Source organism: Neopsephotus bourkii, unplaced genomic scaffold (genome assembly GCF_033783945.1).
Source record: "Neopsephotus bourkii isolate Nb327-2 ecotype Australia unplaced genomic scaffold, CSIRO-AGI_Nbou_v1 NB_384, whole genome shotgun sequence".
Taxonomy (NCBI): Eukaryota; Metazoa; Chordata; class Aves; order Psittaciformes; family Psittacidae; genus Neopsephotus; species Neopsephotus bourkii.
Window position 1 is genome coordinate 258,429 of NW_026900889.1, and position 21,873 is coordinate 280,301.

Sequence of the window (21,873 nt, forward strand, 5' to 3'; positions counted from 1 at the left end):
TAGTACCTGGTAGGCAGCCAGGTAAAAGATGTTGAGGTAGACTGATGGTGAGAGAGTAATGAAGGGCTTTATAACTAGGGTAAAACTTGGCACTAGCCCCCACTTGCACTGCAGTCTTACAAACACACTGGAAAACACAGAGAATATACTTACTATGGTCAGTAATTCTCTGTCCTGGTTAAGAGCCCTGTGCTAGCTATAAGGGCCACACTTGGAGAGTCCCAGCAGGCAGGAACAAAGCTCCTCTCTCAGGAGGGCTGCTCTGCAAGCACAGGCTGTCCCCACGTGTGGCTCAAGCCAGTGCACCTCACTGGCAGCCTGGGGCCAGCCCAAGCCACAACCCCTCACACTCTGGGCAGATCATCTCAGGCTAGAAACCCATCACTGAAACCTCCCAGTGCTTTATAGCACTGCAACCGCTGCGGGCAGCAGGAGTGGAAGCACTGGAGGATGGAGCATGAGCTGCAGACATGAGCCATGCCTGTAGCAGCACAGGCCAAGCTGCTCACCTGCCCCAGAGTCCATCACCAGCTCTGGGTTACGCAAAGGTCTAGGAAGAGGGCTCCCCCTTCTTGAAGAGTTACAGTTTGATTTCACCAGAGAAATACTGAAGGGAGAAAAGGGGAAGAATACCCACACGCAGAAAGCCATCCAACAGAGGTCACAGCTACACAGAATATAAAGCCAGGGAAAGGCAGGATGAAGCTGATCCAGCTGAGTGCAAGCCTTCCAGGAGGATTTCACCAAGAGTACAAGGGAGAGTACGGAAGCAGAAGGGGAAGAAAGCATCACTGGTCCCTGTGCCTCCCTTAACAGCCCTGTGCTACCACAGCAAACAGCGAGTCACCCATTATGGGCAGCTGCAGTGACTAGCTGTTGGATTTCGCTTCAGCTTTACTTCGCTTGGATTTAGGGAAGTGAGGCTTGCCCAAGAGGCAGACCATGGCCTCTGCATCTTCCTGTTCCACCATTTCAGTGCAGGTTTGGTTGATGGGTCCTAGAAAGCCTCTTCATCCATCTGCCTCACACCCCTCCCACTTCACAGAGCTTGTGCTCATGTTACATGCAGCAGTGACTCCCCTTGTGCAAAGAAAGAGTAATTCTCATAGAAATAAACCTCACCTGCGTGGAAATAAAACTCAACCTGATATTTCCAGTAAAAACAAATAAATAACATGTTCACCAACACCTTACCTACAAGCAATGAGATCTTTCAGCAATCACCACCTTAGTGAAAGTGAGCTACAAACCAGTGCCTACGATTAACTATATAACTAAATATTAACCATTACATCTAAATACAGACATTTCACTGTGCGCCTCCTTCCAGGGCTTACAAACCTTTTTTTACTGCTGCAAAACTGATGGGGAGATCTCTCCTACCTGGGCAAACCGAACTCTGAAGTGAGATTTGCAGTACCAAAATCTCACAAACCACATTAAATCAGTTTCTGCACTCAGCATATGGCTTCCTTATGCACAGCAATGCAAATAAGGGTTTCTAACCTAATAAGAACATACATACATATCTTAGTACACATAAAGTGTCTTTAAGTATTCTGCGTCACTGCCAGCTGACTGGGGTGAAACGTACCACATCAAAATATATAATGCCTTAGAAATGTGCAGAGTTAGGAGTAAACCAACTGGAATAATTAACCAACAACAAGCGTAAGCTGCCTTAAAAACAACAAAAAAAGCTCCATCAGTTAAGGGGGTCTGACCTTAAACTGATAAACTTCCTGGGAAAACATTGCTTAGAAGTATCTGATTCCACTGACAGCTGTAGAAATATTAAATAACTGCTTGCTTCTACAAAATAAGAAACTAATCATCAGTAACAGCATTGTGTAAGCTCAAATAACAGGAATTTTTATTTTGGGTCTCGATTGAGCATGTGTAGAAACAATACCCCATGCTGAGGCTAGGCACACAGGACCTCCCTCCTCCCTATACCCCAATAAATAAGTTATGGAAGCTCCCCTTTGATGTGCACTTACATCCTACTTCCAAGTGTGTCAGCACCTCCCACATCACCTCTGTGCGCTTCCCAAGCAACACAGCTGGGGCATAACCACAGGAGCTGAACCAAGAACTCCTACATTATGCAGCTGCTTCTGACTTTAGAGAACAGTCAAGGCCAGAGAAGCTTTAGCTCTGGCTTTGCAACCCTGACAGATCTGTAGCTGCAATTGTTAGGTACCAACCCCTACTGTCCCCAGGGGCCTGCATCACATACTGGTTGCCAGTCCTGCAGCAGACACAAGTATCACATCCCAACTGAATCTTTCTTTGAGCTGCAGCAGCCCTCGCTTCAGTCAAGACTGGAAGAACAAGCAACATTTCAATCTGCAATACAGTTTATTTCCAAGGACTGGCTTGGTGCAGCCCTGGCACATGGCTAGGCAACCTTCATGTACCAGTTGTCCTCCCGGACAAGGCCTTGTACACAACTCATTTTTCTTTCATTGTCCCTGTTTTCCCTCAAAAGCTCTACTGGTCTTTTCTGAACCGCAGGTGCCAGTCTGGAAGCCTCACTGTGAACGGTGTGAGAATCAGCAGGACAGGAGTTATCCATGGAAAGAGGAGGCACCAACTTATCTGCGACCAGGAGCTCTGGCGGCTCTGCAGTTTTTCTTTCTAAGTTTAGCCCAGTGCTGGCCAGTGATTTTCCTGGTAGAGCAGCTGCAGACCTGCACCTCCTGCCTACTGCAGGCTCCATCACCTCCTGATTTTCCCCTGCATTGCCATGCTTCCTCAAGTGGCTGTGCATGTGGCAGCGGAAGGCAGTATTCAGTCTGTTACTGCTGCTCTCCTGCATTCCTTTACCAGTACACTTAAAGCTGTTAGGCTTTGTCCCCTTTGTAGTTCTCTCTCTGCTGTTATTTTCATCTTTGCTATCACCAGACAGCTCATGAGAGTTCATGATCCAAAGGCTGCCATCACTGGTCTGTGCAACACCCTCCCTAAAGACTAAATCTGGGACAATTCTGCCATCAAAACCCTGTGCAATCAAACACACGTGGTCATCCGTCTTCAGGTCAGGTTCACAGATCGTCGTTTCTGGAGGTGTTCCTCTCAGGCGGTTGTACAAAAGGTGAGTGAAGGAATCGCACTGTAACCTGGAGATAACCTCACTGTCATTGTCATGGTGTGTACCATTATACTTCACTACATTATCAAAAGGTTGATAACCAGATGGCTGAGGTCCAGTGGGGCAAGAAATAACATTGGCTTTCTTTTGAACAGTTTGGTATGTTAGTTGGTTATGTATTTCTTCTTCTGGCAGGAAAGCTGAAGCACTGTCATTTCCATGTGTGGGGAAAGATGGAAAATCACTATGTTCTGAAGAGGTGTTGTGAACATCAAGCTCAGTGCAGGGAGATCTGTAGTTGGTGTAAGATGTCTGATTGCGAGGGGGCTGATAAATCTGATCTCTGCAGCTCAGTTCTGGTGTGTCTGAAAACTGTGTTAAAGGTGGAGAGGAGCACACATTTTCAAAGTATAGACTCAAGCTACTGTCAGCCATAGACTGAGAGATAAGGGTGTCAAAGCTCTTGTAGGCAGAACCACAGGGCTCCATGGATAGAGACGTAAGGGTGTCAAAGCTCTTGCAGGCAGAAGCACAGGGCTCCATGGGTGGAGACGTAAGGGTGTCAAAGCTCTTGTAGGCAGAACCACAGGGCTCCATGGATAGAGACATAAGGGTGTCAAAGCTCTTGCAGGCAGAAGCACAGGGCTCCATGGGTGGAGACGTAAGGGTGTCAAAGCTCTTGTAGGCAGAACCACAGGGCTCCATGGATAGAGACGTAAGGGTGTCAAAGCTCTTGTAGGCAGAACCACAGGGCTCCATGGATGGAGACGTAAGGGTGTCAAAGCTCTTATAGGCAGAACCACAGGGCTCCATGGATGGAGATGTAAGGGTGTCAAAGCTCTTGTAGGCAGAACCACAGGGCTCCATGGATGGAGATATAAGGGTGTCAAAGCTCTTATATGCAGAGCTACACAGCCCCATGGATGGAGACGGAAGGATATCAAAACTCTTGCATGCAGGGTTGCTTACTCTGTCTTTTTTGGTCCCAAATGATGGTTTATTTGGAGATTCCAGGATCAGGAGACACGAATCATGCTGACTTTCAGAACTGCATGGAAAATGGCTTTGATGAGCCGTATGTTGAAGTTCTCTTGCATCCAGAGAAGAATTTATGCTGGAGCTGTGATAGCCAGATTCAAAGGATTCTTCTGATTGTTCTGACTTCTTGCTGGCTGTACTATGATTGTAGTCATCTTGAGAAGCTCTGGGGAAAAGGGAAACATCACACAGCTGCCAAGTCTGGGCTGTGCTTTCATTTGTATTTTGCTGTGAGGGATTTTCTGACTCAAGTTTCTCAAAGGTTTTGTTCTCACCCATGATGATGTCTGGGTCTTTATGGTCTTGCATATTTTCATCTGCCACAAGCTTTATAAACATGCTAGCTAGTGCATCATTGTGTTCAGTGTGCTCTCTGAAAGCACTGACACTGCTCTCGGAAGGCTCAAACACAGCGATATGGTCACTAGTCTCTTGCTGGTGCTCAGCCTCAATGTCTGTTAAGCATCCACCGATTCCTATCAAGTCATCAACCAGAACTGTCTCAGGGGTTAAAACTGCGCTGCTGCCTTTCGGAAACCGCTCTCGAGACTTGTGGCAACTGCAAGATTTCCCAACATTTCTGGTGTTATGTTTTCCCTTGAAGTTTTGGCTTGACAAGATTTGAGCCAGACAGTTCTTGCAACTTCTGTTTTTGGAAATCAAAAGGAAAGGAGAGTTAATGTTTATGTAAGAGGGAACTATTTCATGCTGTAAAGCAGTTTGGTTTTTTTCCTCCTTTGTTTTACTTACATTTCCTTTTCCGTATGATTCTGTTTTAAGTCGTGGAAAGGGAGCTTAATTTCATCAATGTAGCACAAAACTGGAAACTAATAAAGACACAAATGAGATTTAGGACACATGCGAATTGTATTTCAGAACCCCTGCACCAGCCAGACAATAGCACTTATTACATATTCTGTTTCTGGTGATCAGAAAAAGGTTTTTTTGCAAAGCCTTAAAATTACCTTGACATTTTTTACGACCAGATGGCTCTTTGCTGGATTTGGGATTTGATCCCACCATTCTTTCTTCACTCTGCAAGGGAAGAATTCAAATTGTTTGCTTTGACTGCATTTTGACTTGATCAATGTGCACATCCCTCTTCTGTTCTTCTCTCCCTCTTAGCCACCTGCACTGCAGCAAGAGGAAATGCTTGCTGTGTAAATCTTCAAGTGCTGCTTTTCACTGAACTATCGCAGAGATATTTGTATGTTTAGTGCATGACTGCTCTACAAAACCAGTGTCACACATTCTTCTAGTCATGTTTGAACTGATGCACAAAACAGATGGGATCCCACTTTCACATTAACACTAAGAAATTCAAAAATAAATACAGGTATTTGACCATCATTATTAGAGCTCCAGCAAAGATGGGCCAAAACCTGACAAACCCCAGAAATGCAGCCTGTTTGGACACTCTAACAAGCCCATTCTGATGAGATTAACAGAGAACATTCAGCTATTGACTCCGAAAATGAGACTGCAACTGATTCATGTTTATAAAATGTTAGCCTGTAGAGAGGTGCTGAGGAAAAGCAAACCCTTCGATTCCTGACCGAGACACTCGGCTAGCTGACAGCAATACTGCTATCCGTGCAAAGTGCTGCTCTGGGAAACCCGTGAACAGCACGCTACGTACCTGGTAAAACAGAAGTAACAAACGACAGATAGTGCCACGATCAGAATGCAGGACACAGGAACAGCCATCTGCAGAATGTCTTCAGCTGTCACTCGGTATTCTGTTGAACACACATGTACACTTACATGTGTATGTGCACTTAAATACAGGTACTGGCAATATGAAATTCATTGCTGCTCTTTTGCGCCTTAGAAGATGCTCTTCAGAGGATGTAAAATCAAGTCTCCAGCAGATAAACAACAGAACATAAACAGCTACTCATGGTGATGGTGTGTGGCATGTCTGACATATCAGTGCAGATACTGCAACCAGTTATGGTGTCAGGAGCCAACAGTCTGTATTATGAGGCCATTTGCAAGCTCTCGGGGACATCCTCTCACACAGTCCCTAACAATATCATCTCCTCTGTAGTGCATCTATGCTTCTTGTCCCCTCTATTGCTCTTCAGAGGCTTCCAAAACCCTCAGCTCTCTGCTGGCTAAAGTATTGCTTAATATGCAACCTAAATATGTCTTATTCATTCACACCCACTTGCTCTTATGTCAGTGGTGCTTTTTAGTTTAAATCTCTCTTCTTCCCAGGTGCCTATTTCATGAAATATTTATAGAGAATAAAGCCATTCCCTTTCAGCCTTTTTTTTCACAAGGCTAAGCAGTCCAACTTCCCTTAGTCTTCTCTTCCTGTTTCCCTTTTTATGTTCAGTCTGTTTGGAAGCCTTTACAGGTGTATCCACAATACATTCAGAAGGATGGAGATGTTGATTCATAACCCTTTTCTGAGAACTGAGGGCTTGTTTGTAAAACTGCACCAACCCTTTATCCAGCTGGTATTTGTTACAGTACTCACCATAGTAAAATTCAACTTCTTCACTCCATTCACTCCAGTAGGCCGGGTAGTCTGTATAGTTACACCTCACAGTTGCAACATAATCATAGCCTCTCCTCAAGGAGCTTGCAGTGATTTCAAAGCTTTTTGCCTGGTAGTTAATTGCTTTTACAAAAACCTGAAAAGGAGATGAGAAACTTCCCTTTGGTTTCCTTCTGAGGTGAAGGGTCAGTGACAACAATTAAGTAACAACTGTGTTATGTGTTCAATGGCCCTTCACAAGTGAGCAAATGAATGACTCTGGTGTATGAGACACTGCATTTTGTTGTCATGAGTGGGTGACATTTGTGATATGCCATCAAGCATGTTCTCCCCCTACCAGAAAAAGCCTTGTCCTAAAGTGCTGGGAGGTGGCTGAAATGCCTCAACTGCACCATGGAGTCATGAGCAGCTTCCAGCTTCCTGACGCCTAAGGAGCAAGTTAATTTCAGGGAACAGAAGTGTTTGTATTTTCAATCTCTGCTCTGCCTACTGTGAGCAGCAGACAATTCTGGGGTGACAGGCAGAAGAGTTTCAATCCTTTGAAGCCCTGCTGAACCACTCTGCAGCAACGTGACCTGCAGCAAAACCATTATTCATTAAAAGGTTTCTAGACTTTTCAGAGGACTGTTTAGGCCTGAGAACTCCAGAGAGACAGAAAATGAAGAGACTGGCTTTCTCTTACCTCTGTCGGGTGCTGTTTCCTCCAGTATTTCACTTCATGGATGACTGGCTGTCCAGAGAGCATGGATGGAGGAGAGTAGCTCTCCTCCCAGCTCAGATTGAAATTACCATTTTCAGCTTTCTCAACGGCAAGGTTTTGGGGGGCTCTTGGCTTAACTGCACATTAAAAAAATACAATCAAGAAGAACAGCAATAGCAAAGCACTGAGAGAAGCAGAGACAAACATTCACTAGAGACCAGAATCTCATCACAGTCAATGCATTTAGCCCTTTCACTGTATAGCCCAAGGATATAGAGGCCAAAAAAGAGCAACTGCAAGGTATTCATTAACAAGCACTAACTCTTCAAGCTGGCTGAACAAACTGCAAGTTCAACCTTTCGGTGCACTGGATGCAGCTTTCACCCTGGAAAAACGCAATGATGCAGATGAATGCCTGCCTGAGGTGTGTGACTGACTCTCTGAGTGCCTGAGGTGACAAGTGTTATGAACAAGCACGCTGTTGTAAACAAACAAGGTGCCTGTAGAAAGATATAAACTGTTCCTATGCTCTGTCTTGTGAGGAGCAGGGTCATTACCTTCTTTTCATTGGCTGTTATAATCCAACAGCAATTATTGTAATAATTTCTGCTTGTGGGGATGACTCAATTTGTATGAAAAATCAGAGTGTGGCAGAGGCATGAATGGAAGAAATTTCAGCAAGGATAACGTAGTGTCTTTCTAGAACCTAGAAGTGGCACATTCCTTTTCATCCCTGAATTCCACAGCCACAAGTGAATACACATTAAAGACATGTCTAAGCCCCAGAATTGCTGCTTCCTGCAACTGAGAGGGTACTGCTACAGGAAGAATCACTCCCTACTTGCCTCGTTACTTAGACCCTTAAGAACCTACTCCAGAATCAGGTTTCTAAGCCAAATGGAGTTTGCATTTAAGCCAGCATGACACTTTTCACCTCCAATAAGGGAAAACCATTCCAGTGACTTGAATGAAGAGTCAGCTAGGATTGCAAAGCCTGCAGCCAGATGTCCTGGTGACAAAGTAAACAGCTTCTTACCAACCAGGGCTGGTGTAACACTGTAATTCCACATATCAGTCCCATTGTACTGTAGAGCCAGAATATATGTAAGGCCTGATACAAAATAATCCGGACATATCGTGCAAGTGCACCTTAAACTCTCTTTTCCATTCTTGGGGACACAAACACTGTTTCTGGAAAACAGACAGAAAGTGACATGATGTTTAGAGAGTGTGGCACACTACTTCTTGAAAGGGTGAAATCAAGCTTCCCAATGCGTAGAGCTAATCAAACCTGAGACACATAAGCTCAGTTCCTGGAAATGTTTAGCCCAAACAAATCCAAACCAAAACTGAGCTCCCCCAGACAACCTGTCCTCCTCAGACACCCCTTGGGTATCTGTATTGCACAAATAAAACCTGACAGAGAGGCTGAGGATTGATCTTGAAGAGGGAAAATTGACACCCTTCATCACTCCAACCTCTGAAGGTGCAGACTAACAGCTTGCTAGCATACGAGCAGCTTTACTGTGGTGTACACAGTGAGGTTGTTTGGATGTCTGTGTGCAGAACTCACATGGAGAGGAACAGGAGAGCACAAATGCATCTTCCTTTGTAAGAGATAACAACTGGCCCTGCTGCAAAACAGGGACAACAGCCTGTGTTTGAGCACAAAGTTAGATTGTGAACAGAGATAATCACCTGGGCTGCAGGGGAGAGTACCTTTCACACAGGCTGTGTATGAGGAATCAGGTCAGATTTCTCCTGAAGGAGGTAACATTTTGCATGAAGTTAAGGTCTGGTAAACTTATGCAAGCTTGATCACTCCTCTATTCTAAGTGTGCAGAGGTCTGCAGAAGAACAGACCACTGACCAGCATGCTGCAACCCCTCATCCTCCGGGCAAGAATAATAACCAGGATTACATTTGTCTCAGGCACTCATGGTAGAGGGAAGGGATCAGAGCTGATACCAGCTACAGGACAGATGAAATTTCAACACTGGTAACACCTTATTAAATACTTACGGCAGAGAAAACAATTCCTTCCTGTAGTAGAGAAGGAATTCTTTGGAGCAATTCAAGTGTGCAGGCACCTTCCAGTGACAAACCAGCTCTCTGTCGTAGTCTGTGAAGCACGCGAATTCCTGCACGTGTCCTGCAGCCATGGCTAGGGAGAAGCAGCACACAAGGAGAAGCAAAAGAATAAAAAAACCACTAGGCAGAAACATTCACTTTTCTATCTAAAGGGAGTCACCAATCCCTGTGAGTTCAGAGCAAGCATTGTCATTTTTCATGTTCAAGGTAAATGGAAAGAGATGCAAGTCACCAAAAGTCTCCACCTTTGTGGAGACATTTATTTAGTGCGAGGTGTTCCTGTCCATGGCAGGGGGGCTGGAACTGGATGATCTTAAAGTCCTTTCCAACCCTATTCTGTGATTGTCTATGGCCTGACAGGATAAAGGTCTGTAGTAGTAATAGTAAAATAGAAAGGCACAGCTCAGCCAACATTCTTCCAAGCATAGAAAATCTGATTCTGATAGCTTTTAATTTAATTACAAAACATTTAATTACAAGACAGCTTCATCCTATGCGTTAAATACAACACGTTCAAAAGCCAAAATGTAGATAATTAACAATCCAAAATCACTGCCCACAGGCACGCACCCCTGCTTTACCTACAATGGTTCTAAGCCTCCCACTGCATGTCCTCTGCCTCCCCAGAGCAGTTCCCCCATTGCCTAAAAGAAATTCCTGTCGCAGACTTTCTCCCAGTATACACCTTTTCTTAATTTCACTATTTCCTGTTCTGTCTTCTACTTTTCATTGTTATGATGGTATTCAGAGACCTGGAGAGATTGAGTCACATTGTTCCAGGCAGTGAGAAGGTTCAGCAAAGCTCAAACTCTGCACTCCCAGTGTTCACAATTACAGTCGTCCAATAGCAGCATTTAAGGACACCCCCCTAACCCCCCCGAAAACATTGGTTAAACTCTCTGCCAGTTCTGGGAAGAGAAATGGAATACGCAACCCTCAGCACCCCTCCCTGCCTCATTTTACACTCTTCCCATGCACTTGACATGAGTGAAACAAAGCACAGAGGAGGAGCAGCTGTGCGACAGTAAGGTCATGCAGTTATCAGGACTGATAGTGAGCCAGATATGGGACCAGAACGCAGTAATTCCTAAATGGAGCAGTCAGAAACAGCCACTACTTTCATCATCCCAGACAATTCTTTGCCTGGTCTAATGTTTGACTTCTCTGTTATTGGTAAATATTAACAACAGCTCTCTTTTCCTGCACAACTTGCACAGATCTAAATCTTCTTCTCCTGCTCAACAGTCAACAGAATTTAAAATAGCTTTTGCTGGGGCTTAGAATCCCATTAATTGATATTTTTCTGACAGCTTCCTAAGGGGCTCTGCTAGAACGTTTCCTACAGCAATTATACAAGGGCCAGTTTTGTTCACAAGGCCCAGCACATTACTAACTCTCCATTCTTGCCATTTGCATTGAAAATTCAGGATTAAGTAAGTTGTGAACAAGTCACATCCTGTAAGGTCCTTGTCCTTCAGTCACTGCTTTTTCGCAGGCTTGTTCTTTCCAATCGATACTTAAGTTTCAGATTATTCCTTCCAAGCAAAACCTTTTGTTGTCAAAACCACCTAATTTCATTTAATCCTCCCTTCATTTCTACTTTTCTGTAGTCCACTCATCTAACTTATTCTAACATAATTTCTGATACAGTACAGCATCTGCAAGTATAATAAACATGATGGTCAAATGCCTCTTAAATACATAACATACAACAGGATCTACCAACAGACCTATGGTACTTCAATAACAACCTGACTCAAATGAACCCTTCAGTGTTGAGTGTATGGTCTAGTGTATGGTCTTTCACCTGCATTAAAAAGCACACATCACTTGCACTTGCCTTTCTGCAAGGTCTCCCACAAAACTTGGCTACTAAGCAGGCCTGAGTCACGTGAGTAAACTCAGTCACCTCAGTGAGGCTCACCCATGCCAAGAGGAGGCTTGGCAATGTAAAAGAGCCATTTAAAACTTCTGTACAAATAATCATAGAATCATAGAATAGTTAGGGTTGGAAAGCACCTCAAGATCATCGAGTTCCAACCCCCCTGCCATGGGCAGGGACACCTCGCTCTAAACCACATTACCCAAGGCCTCGTCCAACCTGGCCTTGAACACTGCCAGGGATGGAGCATGAATTGTCTGGTATATCCACTGGTTCTAAACCTGGGCTTGAGGCAGTTCACAGCTTCATTGGTGTTCAGATACTTAGAAAATGTTTTTAGTTAGAACATCAGTTGGCTGGTTGGTTAGAACTATCATTGGTATCCTTTCTGGATAGCAGCACCACATTTTGTTCCCTTTCCTTCTGCACAGTCCCTGATTCTTCAAAAAACCCCACGAATCATCAGAAGAAAGCAGACTTTTGAAGCCTTTTAAAAGATCAACGTCATTATTTTTCAATGTGTTAATGCTCTTACACTCACAAGAACACTTCAACTAAACGAAGCTCCTCCTGCTGCGTTACGCTATGCTGACTTGCAGCTTTGCTTTACCTTTCAGTGTCCTCAGGTCTTTCCAGATCTGTACATTATTTTCTCTACTCTTTTCCTGTGACCTCCCTTTTCATCTCTGGTACACTGTACTTTGTTTAAACCTCAGACATAGGAGAATTTCCTTTTGAAACCACATACAGCACAGAGGTTGATTTCAGTTCATGCAGTTAAAAAAGGGAACTGAAATACTGGATTTATTTTTTAATCCCCAACTAGAACATCATGCTGAAGAAACCTGAAACATGCAGTTAATCAGGGAAAAAATGTGAAAAATTGAACCTTGATAAAGGTGATTTACAGAAAACAGGGGATGTGTTTTACTTTCATGGGATTTCTACAGAGATGTCCCTGGGTTACTGCTGAGCACCTTGTTTGGAGCAAAATGTCCAAAAGGGGTTAGGTAATGGTGAACCAGGGAGATACATTCCAAACTTCAGTTCCTCCTTCCTGCAAATTCCTGCTTTGTCTTGCCTATATGGAAAAGGTAAATAAAAACAAAACAAAAAAAACCCAACCAAAACCCTTGAACTTGCCCTAGGGTATTTCTGACACATCTTATAGTAGCTAATGAATCATAACGCTGTTGCCTACTGGCCAGGGAAAATGCTGCTGATAAAAACCTCAGAATAATCATTGAAAACATTGACAAATGTACCTTCATTTGTTGTATATGAAAAGAAAAGGATCCACAGGGTATGCGGTGCAGCACTTGGAAGCCTTGCCATCGCTGACACTGGCCAGGCTCTGCAGGACAAGCTGTGTTGAAATCCTGCCAACAGAAAACATTATTACAAGCTTACATCAGTGTTCCAGTGAAGGTAAAGGTGTAGTTCTTCTTATTGCTTCTGCTAGATGTTAGGATTCAGATTCTCTGCAGCGCCTCATCCCCCTAAAGTCAGCTCATGGAACAACGAGAAGTGTACAAGAATAATGCAAATGAGCTCAAAGACTTTTCTGCAGAGTTTGAATTGCAGGATCCTAGATGGCATTGGAGACACCCATTTTAGCGACCAGAAAAACAAAGCTGCCAGTGAGGTATTGAAAGGGTAAAAGACTAGACCAAGATCACTGAGAAGCAACACATTCCCAAAGCCTTATGATTCCACTCAGATAACTGGAAGAATCTAAGCATAAAGTGTCTGTCCTATCTACTAAAGTGTTTTCCCCAATAATCACAGTATCCCAATAATATCATTCTCTTGAAAAAGATTTTAGCAAAGACCTCTGAGCCCTGCTTCAGCAGAATGCAGATTCATTAAACCAGTAAATAATTAGAAGCTGTGAAACACATACCTAAGTCATGATATAACCAGCACAATTTTGGAGAGGAAAATTATGCACCTTTCACATATTAGAATTCTTAAGCACAGCAAAGCTGCTCAAGTGAACTGAAACTGATGAAATAATTCATTTAAGAATCTCAAAACACATGATTCCCCAAGATTCTTTTGCTGATGCAGCACAGGCACATAGTGGAATATCGTATTTTGGATTAGCTAAATGTTCATGCTATTAGAAACATACCCAATGCAGTTAAGATTTTGAGGTTTTCACATTTTGGGAACAAAACATGACTGAGCATAGTAATAATTATTTGAGAAGAACACAAATGCTTTTGCTGCTGCTCAGAAAAAAAAAAAAAAAAAAAAAGAGCAAACAGTTCCAGCATACAAAACTCCTTCAGCTTTCCCCAGTTTTTCCTGGAATTCCCAAGAGAGGAAGTGTTTGCTTCCCAACCCATTGTTAAGTAACTGCTGCATGACTGAAGTTCCAAGAAACTGCAAAGTTTGGCAGAGAGTCCTGCATCACGCAAGCCTGTGTGAATCAGAGACGGCACAGCAAAACCATCTCCCCCGGAGGAGGGAAGCTCTGCGCATGCAGCAAGCGGCAGTACCCCGCGGCTCCAGCTGCAAACCCTGGGAAAACAAAACCAGAAGCTTTCTTTTTGTAACGGCAGTGGACGATGAACTCGATGCAAAGGAAGATGTTAACAGGGAACAGCTTTCCTGTCTGCTAGCCCTTACGCTTGCCTCACACAGGATTTCCTGTCTTGTATGATCACTAAAGAAGAAACTGTACTTCAGATTGGTGGATTTTAACGGACCAAGCCATTTTTTATTCTTTTAAAATGACTGATTTTACTAATATTTTAATGTCCTTTTAATCCTCATTCCACAAGTTCCTTCATGTAATTTGGGATACCTCGAGCTAATGCCTTACACAACAACACACAAAGGGTATCTGCGTCTCTGGAGCTGGACGGGGCACATCCGGACAAACCTCTACTGACAGATACCGGGACGGCCTCTCAAAATGAGCAATGGGCTCTCTTGGAAAAACATGGGTCGAGTTAGATTTAGGCGATGACCTCAGCTGCGGTTCCTGCTCTCCAGCATGCCCTCATACCGAGACGACACAAGTCAGCTAAGGGGATAAAGACGCGGCACCCCCGCAGCGGGACGGGCCGCAGGTCGAGCCCTGCGGGTGAGCCGTTACTGCAGAGACCGAACCGGGACAGGCTGGAAACAAAACCCGCTCGAAGTGCAAACCGCGAGCCCCACAGCGCGGGGCAGGAGCCCGTGCTCCGCCACCTCGCCCCGCACCCGCCGGGCGGTATTCCAGCAGAAAGGGCATTTCTGGGAATTCCACCGGTTCTGTCGGCAGCCGCCTCAGCGCCCGAGTCCAGCGGCCGAGGGAAGGGACAAGGGAAATCGGCGGCGGCGCTTCCCCGGCCCCGCCGCCCCGGGACATTCCGAGCAGCACCCGGAGCTCCGCCCGTGCCCCCCCCCCGCCGCACCGTGCACAGCGGGCGCCTGTTCGGGCCCGGCGGAGGCAATGGAGGCCCCGGCCGCAATACGCGCGAACCCGGCCCCGCCACAGCTCGCAACAGGGAGGAGCCGGCGCGGCCACCGAGCCGGGAAGGGCGGAGGAGCCGCCGGAGGTACCTGGCCTGGTCCGGGTCCGGGTCCGGGTCCTGCTCGGCGCGGCGAGCTCCCGCGACAGGCCTTCAGTCTGGACCGGGCCGATACCGACCCCAGGCCACCTGCGGGGCCCCCGGACACGGGCGATGCACTCCCCAGGGCCGTGTCCTCCGCCCCAAACGGAGCGGAGCCCAGCGCTGCCCCTGCCAGAGCGGCGGAAACGCCTCCCACCGCCGGACGCCGCTTAACGCACGACGGGGAGGGGCGGGGCCACCCCCGCAGGGGCGTCACGGGGCGGGCCCCGCGCGGAGCCGATCGATCGCAGGCGGCTGCAGCGATCGCCGAAGGATCGAGCGCGGGGAGCGGGAGCCGCGGCGGCGGCCGCGGCCGCCCGAGGCTTCACCGGCGGGTTGGGCAGGAGCCCGAGGCCGAGCGGGCGGCGAAGCAGCGGTGCCGGGAGGCCGGAGGCTGTCGTTCGTTCTTGTTGAAGAGGAGCCGAGGACGCTTTGTCACCCTGCCCGAGCAGCTCCCGCGCCCGGGTCTGCTTCCCGCGCTCGGCCGGCGCTGCCGAGTGCCGGAGAGGGACCTCGGCCTGGGCCTCGCAGGGGCGCGGAAGCTTTGTCGTTCTGGTGAGCCGTTAGCGGTGGTTTGGCTGCAGCGGTCAAGGGTGTCTGGAGATGCGTTTATTTAGTTCCGGTGATGTTCAGGACGTTTGGGGGGGGGGGGGGTCTGTCCGGAGCAAGCCGCACTCCTCATTGCACAGGTCACCGGGATATGTGATGAGCAGAAGCATCAACACAAATCGTGCAAGGTGTTGGTGGTTACAGATACAGCACTGCCATGTCCAGCGTGGGTATGAGAGAACAGTGCCTATGTTCGTCTCTTCTGTAGCTAAAATTAGTTGGACTTTATCTTTTGCATCCTTCTAAAAGCTTGGAGTTAGTCACTGTCTGTGTCCTGAGAACAACCTGGGGGTTTTCTTTTTGCCCTGAGTCAGCGTCAGTTTAATTGAATTCTCTGTGTGCTTGCAGTGTGCGTTCTCCATCTGCATGAACATGTGCACTGATAATGCGTACGCCTCTTGCAGCATTCAGAGCCTGGTGGAGTATTGCAATGGCAGCTCAGATGACTGATGCTCACCGACAGTTCCTGCAGGTCCTGATGTCTCATGGGATAATGGAAGGATCCGAGGCAAGGAAATTACACAGACACTGCTGTGAAGTCCATAACGGTGTGTCTCTCATTTGGGGAAAAAGTGGGGAGATGGAAGAACTGTTTTTTTCCTGGTTACAAATAATTATATTTCTGAAAAGCATGTGCCATCTAAAGAAAGTTTAGTGATGGGAGTGTTCTCACAAGGAATGTTCAAGAACCAAAAGTGTCATTTTAAAGGAAACACCCAAATCACTGATTTTAAACCATTATTATTGAAAGGCAGGTAACTCCAGCAGGCATTGTTTTAAATTACACATCCTGAGATCTAGCATGCACTGAATATATGAGTGCAGCACAACTCACTGACTTGCATTCTGAAAACACGTTGGACATCTGATTACAGCATTAGCTGAGTTGCATTTTATGCCCTACAGAAGGAAGTAATTTATTTCTGTCACAAAAAATAATTTGCAGCAATTGTAAATTTTCTTTTTTTTTTTTTAAAGGTACTACATTTTACAGTGGGAGTTATTAGAAATTCAGACATTACAGTTTAATCCAGTGCTCTGGAAGTAGGGTAGTCCTGGCAGAATGTCTGGGAGCTGAGCTTCTCTGAAGGCAGTAGTCAGCAGCAGAATAAAATGACCTATCTGCTAAACACAACAGGCCTGTTTGAATGCTGCCTTATTAAGTTCAGTTCCTTACCAAGTTACACTAAAGTTTCAGCAGATAAAACACACAAAGATCTGTCTGATGTGGAGCTGTTTGGGTTGTTTGTCTATGTGCTCTTTCTTATTTATTTTCAGTCTACTATGCGCATGATAAACTGGCTGACTTCATCAGTACCATCAACAGGCATCTACAGCCTTTTTTTATGCAGATCCGGAAGGGACTGTCCGAAGATGATGGGAGAGCGCATTATGCTTTAGTAAGTACATACATGATGCTGCCATCACCTGGTTTAAGTGGGGCTGTGCCTGTTATGCTGGCAGCTGCTGTAGAAACTACTTGAAGAGGGAAATGGGAGGATAAACTGCCAACAACTGAGGTGCATGGAAATGGAACACTGCAGCAGGACTGCAGCAGTGCTCGTTTATTTAGCATTAACACTGCTGATGTGAGATTCCTTTTTCACAGGGGCTTTCTTTCACAAGACTAACTTTTAAGCCAGAAAACACAGACAGCCCCCCAACATAGTTTTGTCTCTTAGTCAAAAATCAACCTAGCATAAAAGGGTTCCTAAGGAACGACCTATAAAAGTTTCCCAAAATGCTGTGCATTGTGCATGTCAGAGAGGGAAAGTTATATAGGAATTTCAGAAGACTGTACAGAAGGTGTTCTAACATCAGCTGCTGCTTTAACCTTTCTGGATCATTTTGCCAATTTAGTTGAGCTAACAATCAATAGCAGTAGCATATGCAGTAAGAATACGAAATAACAGCAACTGTTCTTCAGAGCAAAACAAGAATGGCTACGATAATGTAGTTACTGCTACTGTCCAGCACAGTATCCTGGTGTTCTACTACATGGAACTAATATCCTGTATTAGAGCTATATGGGGGAGGTTGGGCTGTTTAAGAGCTTGGACTGGGCAGAGAGAGCTGTGGAGAACATGTGGCTGGAAGATCAGTCCTGAAGAAAGGACTCGAGTACTACCAAGTGCCATCTTTAAGGAACAGCCTCTTTCATGCCACTTAAAGAAACGACATTTCTGTGAATTGATGTATTCTTTACCCCAGAGGATCTTTTACAATTTATGTTGCAGAAACACAAAGGCAACTTTGATGGCAATTTAAGTATTATTTTCTTTTTTGTAGGTGAATTTGGCAGAAACTGAAATAACTAAAATGGCATCTGACTATACTGAAAATGAATTAGAATTGTTCAGAAAAACAGTAAGTGCCTTAGTTATTAGGTAGCAAATCACATTATTTGTGGAGGTACCATCTTAAAACACATGAAAACGGAAGTGATTTTTTCCACACTCATGAAGTTTTCTGTACAAACTGGCAAGAGGTGCATTGCCTGTGCTGTGCCACCTGCAAAGCCTAGTCTGCATGGACAGAACCCACAGATTTCCCTGCCTTCCCCCATAACTAGTGAAGCACCTCAGCAGGCCTGTCAGCACTGCAGTGATGGCAGTCATGGCAAAAAGTGAGAGATTCTGCAGATTGGTAACACTGTTACAGCCTTCAAATGCCAGGTAAGTTCAGCAGTGCTGCTGACTCCAGCATGGGCAAACTTAACACTTACTGGAGTAGGGAGAGGGTCTTCCTCAAAAGAACCTTCACAAAGACCAAGTAAAAGAAAGTGGATCTCTTACCGCCGAGTACGCTCCAGGTCCCTGAATGCAGCTTCATTCAGGCAGCACTGTACAGTTGTGGAAACATTTTCCTGGCAGGGATTAAAGCTGTCAAAGTACTGACAGCTGTTTCAGCTTTTGGCCTTTGTGTTACAGTTCTGGACCAAGCCATACACTGTAATCTGTCTCCTATGTTTGGAAGCTAAAAAAGCTGCACGTTACTATAAGGTGTGTCTGTCTAATTGCATGGGTGTTTTTAATAGTTGAACGTATTTCTTTCTGTAGATGGACCTAATCATTTTATCAGAAAATGGCTTTGCCCCTTCTACAGATATTTTAAACTTGGCTGACCAACTTAAGACAAAGAAAATGAAGAAAAAAGAAGCGGAACAAGTGCTGAAAGTTTTTGTGGAGGATAAGTGGCTCTCTGAGGTAACTGCTGTTATCTTCAAGTGTCTGTATGTTAATAGGTGCAGCTAAAACTTTCTTATGGATGAAACTGGAGCTTGCTTTAATGAATGACAGCAAAAATGTTTTTGTGGAGCATGTGCTTATTGCTGCTTCAGTGTTCGTTGCAGAAAAGGTAGTACATTGACAAGGAAGAAGTCCTTGGGTAGGTCTACACAGGACATGATTGTAGTTCCTTGCCCGTGAGCTAGATGCCTATGTGTGTACAGCCCTGCACTGTGGCATAGAGACCTCCTTGGTTCACAACAGCATGGCTTACTTAAACTTGGAACAAGACCTGAGGAAAGCTTTTCAGGGTGATCAGTGCCATTATGGTTAAGGTAAATGTCAATTGTAACTGTTAGGTTTATAATATCCTGAAAAGCTGTGAGGCCAAACATGTTGAAAACTCCTGTGCCAGAAATGCATGGGCATAAAAATGTGCACATTTTTAAATCTCCTTTAATTTTCATGAGGGAGAAACCAAGATGAGCTTACCACATGGACACTGCAGTTGCTTGTCAGAGGACAAGTGAGACCTCCATCCTTTTAGTTCTGGATTCCTTGCGTCAGTCTCTAGCCTGCTGCCACATGTTTACTTTTGTTGGTAATTTAGCAGAGATTTTCAAAGATACCTCAAGCAGCGAATGCCTTGATTTTGCTGAAAGCCAACAGGATTTCTGCTAATGGGCAAATGGAAGGTCCAAAAACTGCATATCTTTAAGGAGAGCATGCCCACTAATACATGCCTTCTTAGGACTAGATAAATCTCTGTAGAAGGTGTGAGATCTTTATTCTGATCCTCTAAACACATTAATTCTGCTACCTCAAAAGTATTTTGACTTTGCATTGCATCAGTGTCAGCATGTTGGTTTCATGACGGCAGAAGAAAGTGGATGTCAAATGTTTGCCAGCAGCTGACCAGGAATGTCACGAAGGTAAAAGGAATTAAAAGAAATTCCTCATCTTGTCACTTGTTTCCTTAGAGAAATGGAGAATTTACCCTGCATACTCGCTGCATAATTGAGATGGAACAATACATTCTCAGCAACTACCAAGATGTGGCAAGGAAATGTAACATCTGTCACAGCCTTGCCATCCAGGTAACATTTATTTTATTACCTCAGTGGGCATCTGCCAATGTACCATGGGAGTATATCCATGTTAGTGTTTCCATCCCAGATGTCTCCTTCATTGCATCCAAATTACCTCAGCATAGTTTGTCTTTCAAGCAGATTTTGCCCATAAAGGGAAATAGTATTTCCTAGTTTCCAGGAAAATACCTCCTTTATCATTTAGCAGCTTTGAGTATCTACACCAGCCCCAGTGCGTGTCTGCTGCCCTTTTCACAAGGTTAAACTGAAGCACAGATTATAAAGACTTTTTTCAATGCTTTTGATTTCAGAGCCAAGTATGTGAATCCTGTGGAACTGGAATGCATTTACCTTGCATCAGAAAGTATTTTAGAGCTCAGACTGAACCTCGCTGTCCACAGTGTAATGATTTCTGGACTTGTGACATCCCAGGTACCAAGAACCTATTTAAAACAAAAAAAGATGAGTAAAATAATACTCAAGGGGCTGATACCCAGGGCACTGCCTATGTTAGTGACAGCTCTAGCAGGGTTGCCAGTTATTTCTGACTTCAGTTGTATGTTTCATAGAGCAAACCATACAGGGGCAACACTGAGCCCTGAAAACACCAGGGTTATGCCTTGTGGTCATGAGCAGGTAATGTGCATATCGTTTGTAACAGGAGAGCAGGGGACACAGCACATCACACTAAAACCTTTGGAAATACTGAGCTCCCAAGACCACCACAATCTCTTTGGAATTCCTTTATTTAGCCAGGGAAACTGGACACTGAACAGGAACACAGGAGTGTATAGAGCATTTTAGAAATCCGGAGGTTATATAGTATCAACCTTTTCTATGTGTCTGTCATTGACCTTCCTTTTGGTTTTTCTCCACAGGAGTGAGTCGCACAGACACCCAGTCACCACCGAAACCAGCGCGAACAGAGAAGAGCTTCATGCTCAGCACGAGACGATCCTAGGAAAACTGGATTTGACTAAAATCTCTTTTCCCCACTCCTGCAGCACAGCCAGGCTTGTACTGCATTCATTAGCAACAATGCAGAGATCAGCGTGCTTGGTTTTTCCTCAAACTTTTAAGAATTTTACAATAAAATTATCATTGACCTTCCTGTGCTCCTTCAGTTATGCCTGCACAGCTTTTTTGGAGGCTGTTGTGTTTGTAGTTCTCCATGCTCTTGGGCTGGGACACAACTGAAAATGAAACCTGTTTCTAGCATCACAGGGCTTCAAGCAGCTGAAAAATCAATGCAGTACTTGTGGTGTCGCACTAAGGTGGACAGCTGAATATCTGACCTAGGGCTAGAGTATGAATGCTTTCAGTGGGCACTCTTGCTTGGGTCTTTTTCCTTCTGGAGACACAGGAGGACAGTTTGTGAGCAGCTGTGCTCAGTAAAAGAGGGAATATTCCCACAGTCAAAATGATTGGGTGGGAGCTGGGCAAAACTAGGGCAATGGCAGCTTTTGTATGTGAAGTGTGGAAAAAAAATGTAATTAAAATTAGCTTTTAGTATTAGCACTTCACTGTCCAGTTTTATGCAAGGATGCTTTTTACTTTAATAGTGACTTAAAAATAACAGAAGGGTCAAATCTTGCCAGGTACCAGTGTGGAATGGCAGCACATCTGCAGAAGGCAGATATTCAAAACATGATTAAGCTTCAGTTTATGTAACTGCAATTAAACTGTGGATTGGCCACAATTAATTAAGTTCCTAGGTCTTAACACTGGTAAGCTCTTCTGTATAGGAGATTGGCATCTTGCTACCTGTGGGTAGTACTATCCCTCACTGGGATTTACACCCTGCTTGTGTAACTCCCAGTTTGTTATTAAATCCAAGTAGAAGATAACACTAACCTGATGTGCCAAATTCAATTAGAAGCAGAGTCCTGGCAATGGCCATAGAGCTGTTTCAGATACACACACATATGATGATAACCTAACATAAGCTCTTTGTGAGGCGTTCATATTTGAAACACCCACAACAATAAAGTGGCTGCAGCATCTTCTTTCTGTTTATCCATCCAGATTCTTTC

The 21,873-nt window shown here is 44.9% G+C and overlaps 2 protein-coding genes across 3 annotated transcripts; one reads left to right on the forward strand and one right to left on the reverse strand.

The window, feature by feature from the left end:
• Positions 1-1,846: 1,846 nt before the first annotated feature.
• IL4R (interleukin 4 receptor) lies at positions 1,847-14,889 on the reverse strand. Its single transcript, XM_061349058.1, has 10 exons — positions 14,867-14,889; positions 12,577-12,690; positions 9,361-9,502; positions 8,375-8,529; positions 7,321-7,475; positions 6,618-6,774; positions 5,772-5,871; positions 5,098-5,167; positions 4,883-4,959; positions 1,847-4,778 (listed from the first exon to the last, which is right to left on the reverse strand). Exons 2-10 carry the CDS (start codon positions 12,644-12,646, stop codon positions 2,402-2,404), a joined length of 3,303 nt encoding a protein of 1,100 aa, XP_061205042.1. The 5' UTR covers positions 12,647-12,690; positions 14,867-14,889; the 3' UTR covers positions 1,847-2,401.
• Positions 14,746-20,963, forward strand: NSMCE1 (NSE1 homolog, SMC5-SMC6 complex component). Of its 2 annotated transcripts, none has more exons than XM_061349083.1 (8): positions 14,746-14,862; positions 15,930-16,073; positions 16,804-16,925; positions 17,815-17,892; positions 18,585-18,731; positions 19,733-19,849; positions 20,152-20,272; positions 20,719-20,963. In XM_061349083.1, exons 1-8 carry the CDS (start codon positions 14,757-14,759, stop codon positions 20,799-20,801), a joined length of 918 nt encoding a protein of 305 aa, XP_061205067.1. In that variant the 5' UTR covers positions 14,746-14,756; the 3' UTR covers positions 20,802-20,963. The 2 variants fall into 2 exon arrangements, with proteins under 2 accessions (XP_061205067.1, XP_061205068.1); XM_061349084.1 differs by lacking the exon at positions 14,746-14,862 and adding an exon at positions 15,246-15,471.
• The last annotated feature ends 910 nt before the right edge of the window (positions 20,964-21,873 follow it).

Coding starts and splice junctions, on each gene's coding strand:
- IL4R (XM_061349058.1), bottom strand. CDS start 12,646: ATGGCAAGGCTTCCAAGTGCTGCACCGCATACCCTGTGGATCCTTTTC. Junction 6,775..7,320: donor GGAAACAGCACCCGACAGAG/GTAAGAGAAAGC, acceptor TCTCCTTTTCAG/GTTTTTGTAAAAGCAATTAA. Junction 5,168..5,771: donor TGTTACTTCTGTTTTACCAG/GTACGTAGCGTG, acceptor CTTCCCTTGCAG/AGTGAAGAAAGAATGGTGGG.
- NSMCE1 (XM_061349083.1), top strand. CDS start 14,757: ATGGAGGCCCCGGCCGCAATACGCGCGAACCCGGCCCCGCCACAGCTC. Junction 16,926..17,814: donor GGAGAGCGCATTATGCTTTA/GTAAGTACATAC, acceptor TCTTTTTTGTAG/GTGAATTTGGCAGAAACTGA. Junction 20,273..20,718: donor CTGGACTTGTGACATCCCAG/GTACCAAGAACC, acceptor TTTTCTCCACAG/GAGTGAGTCGCACAGACACC.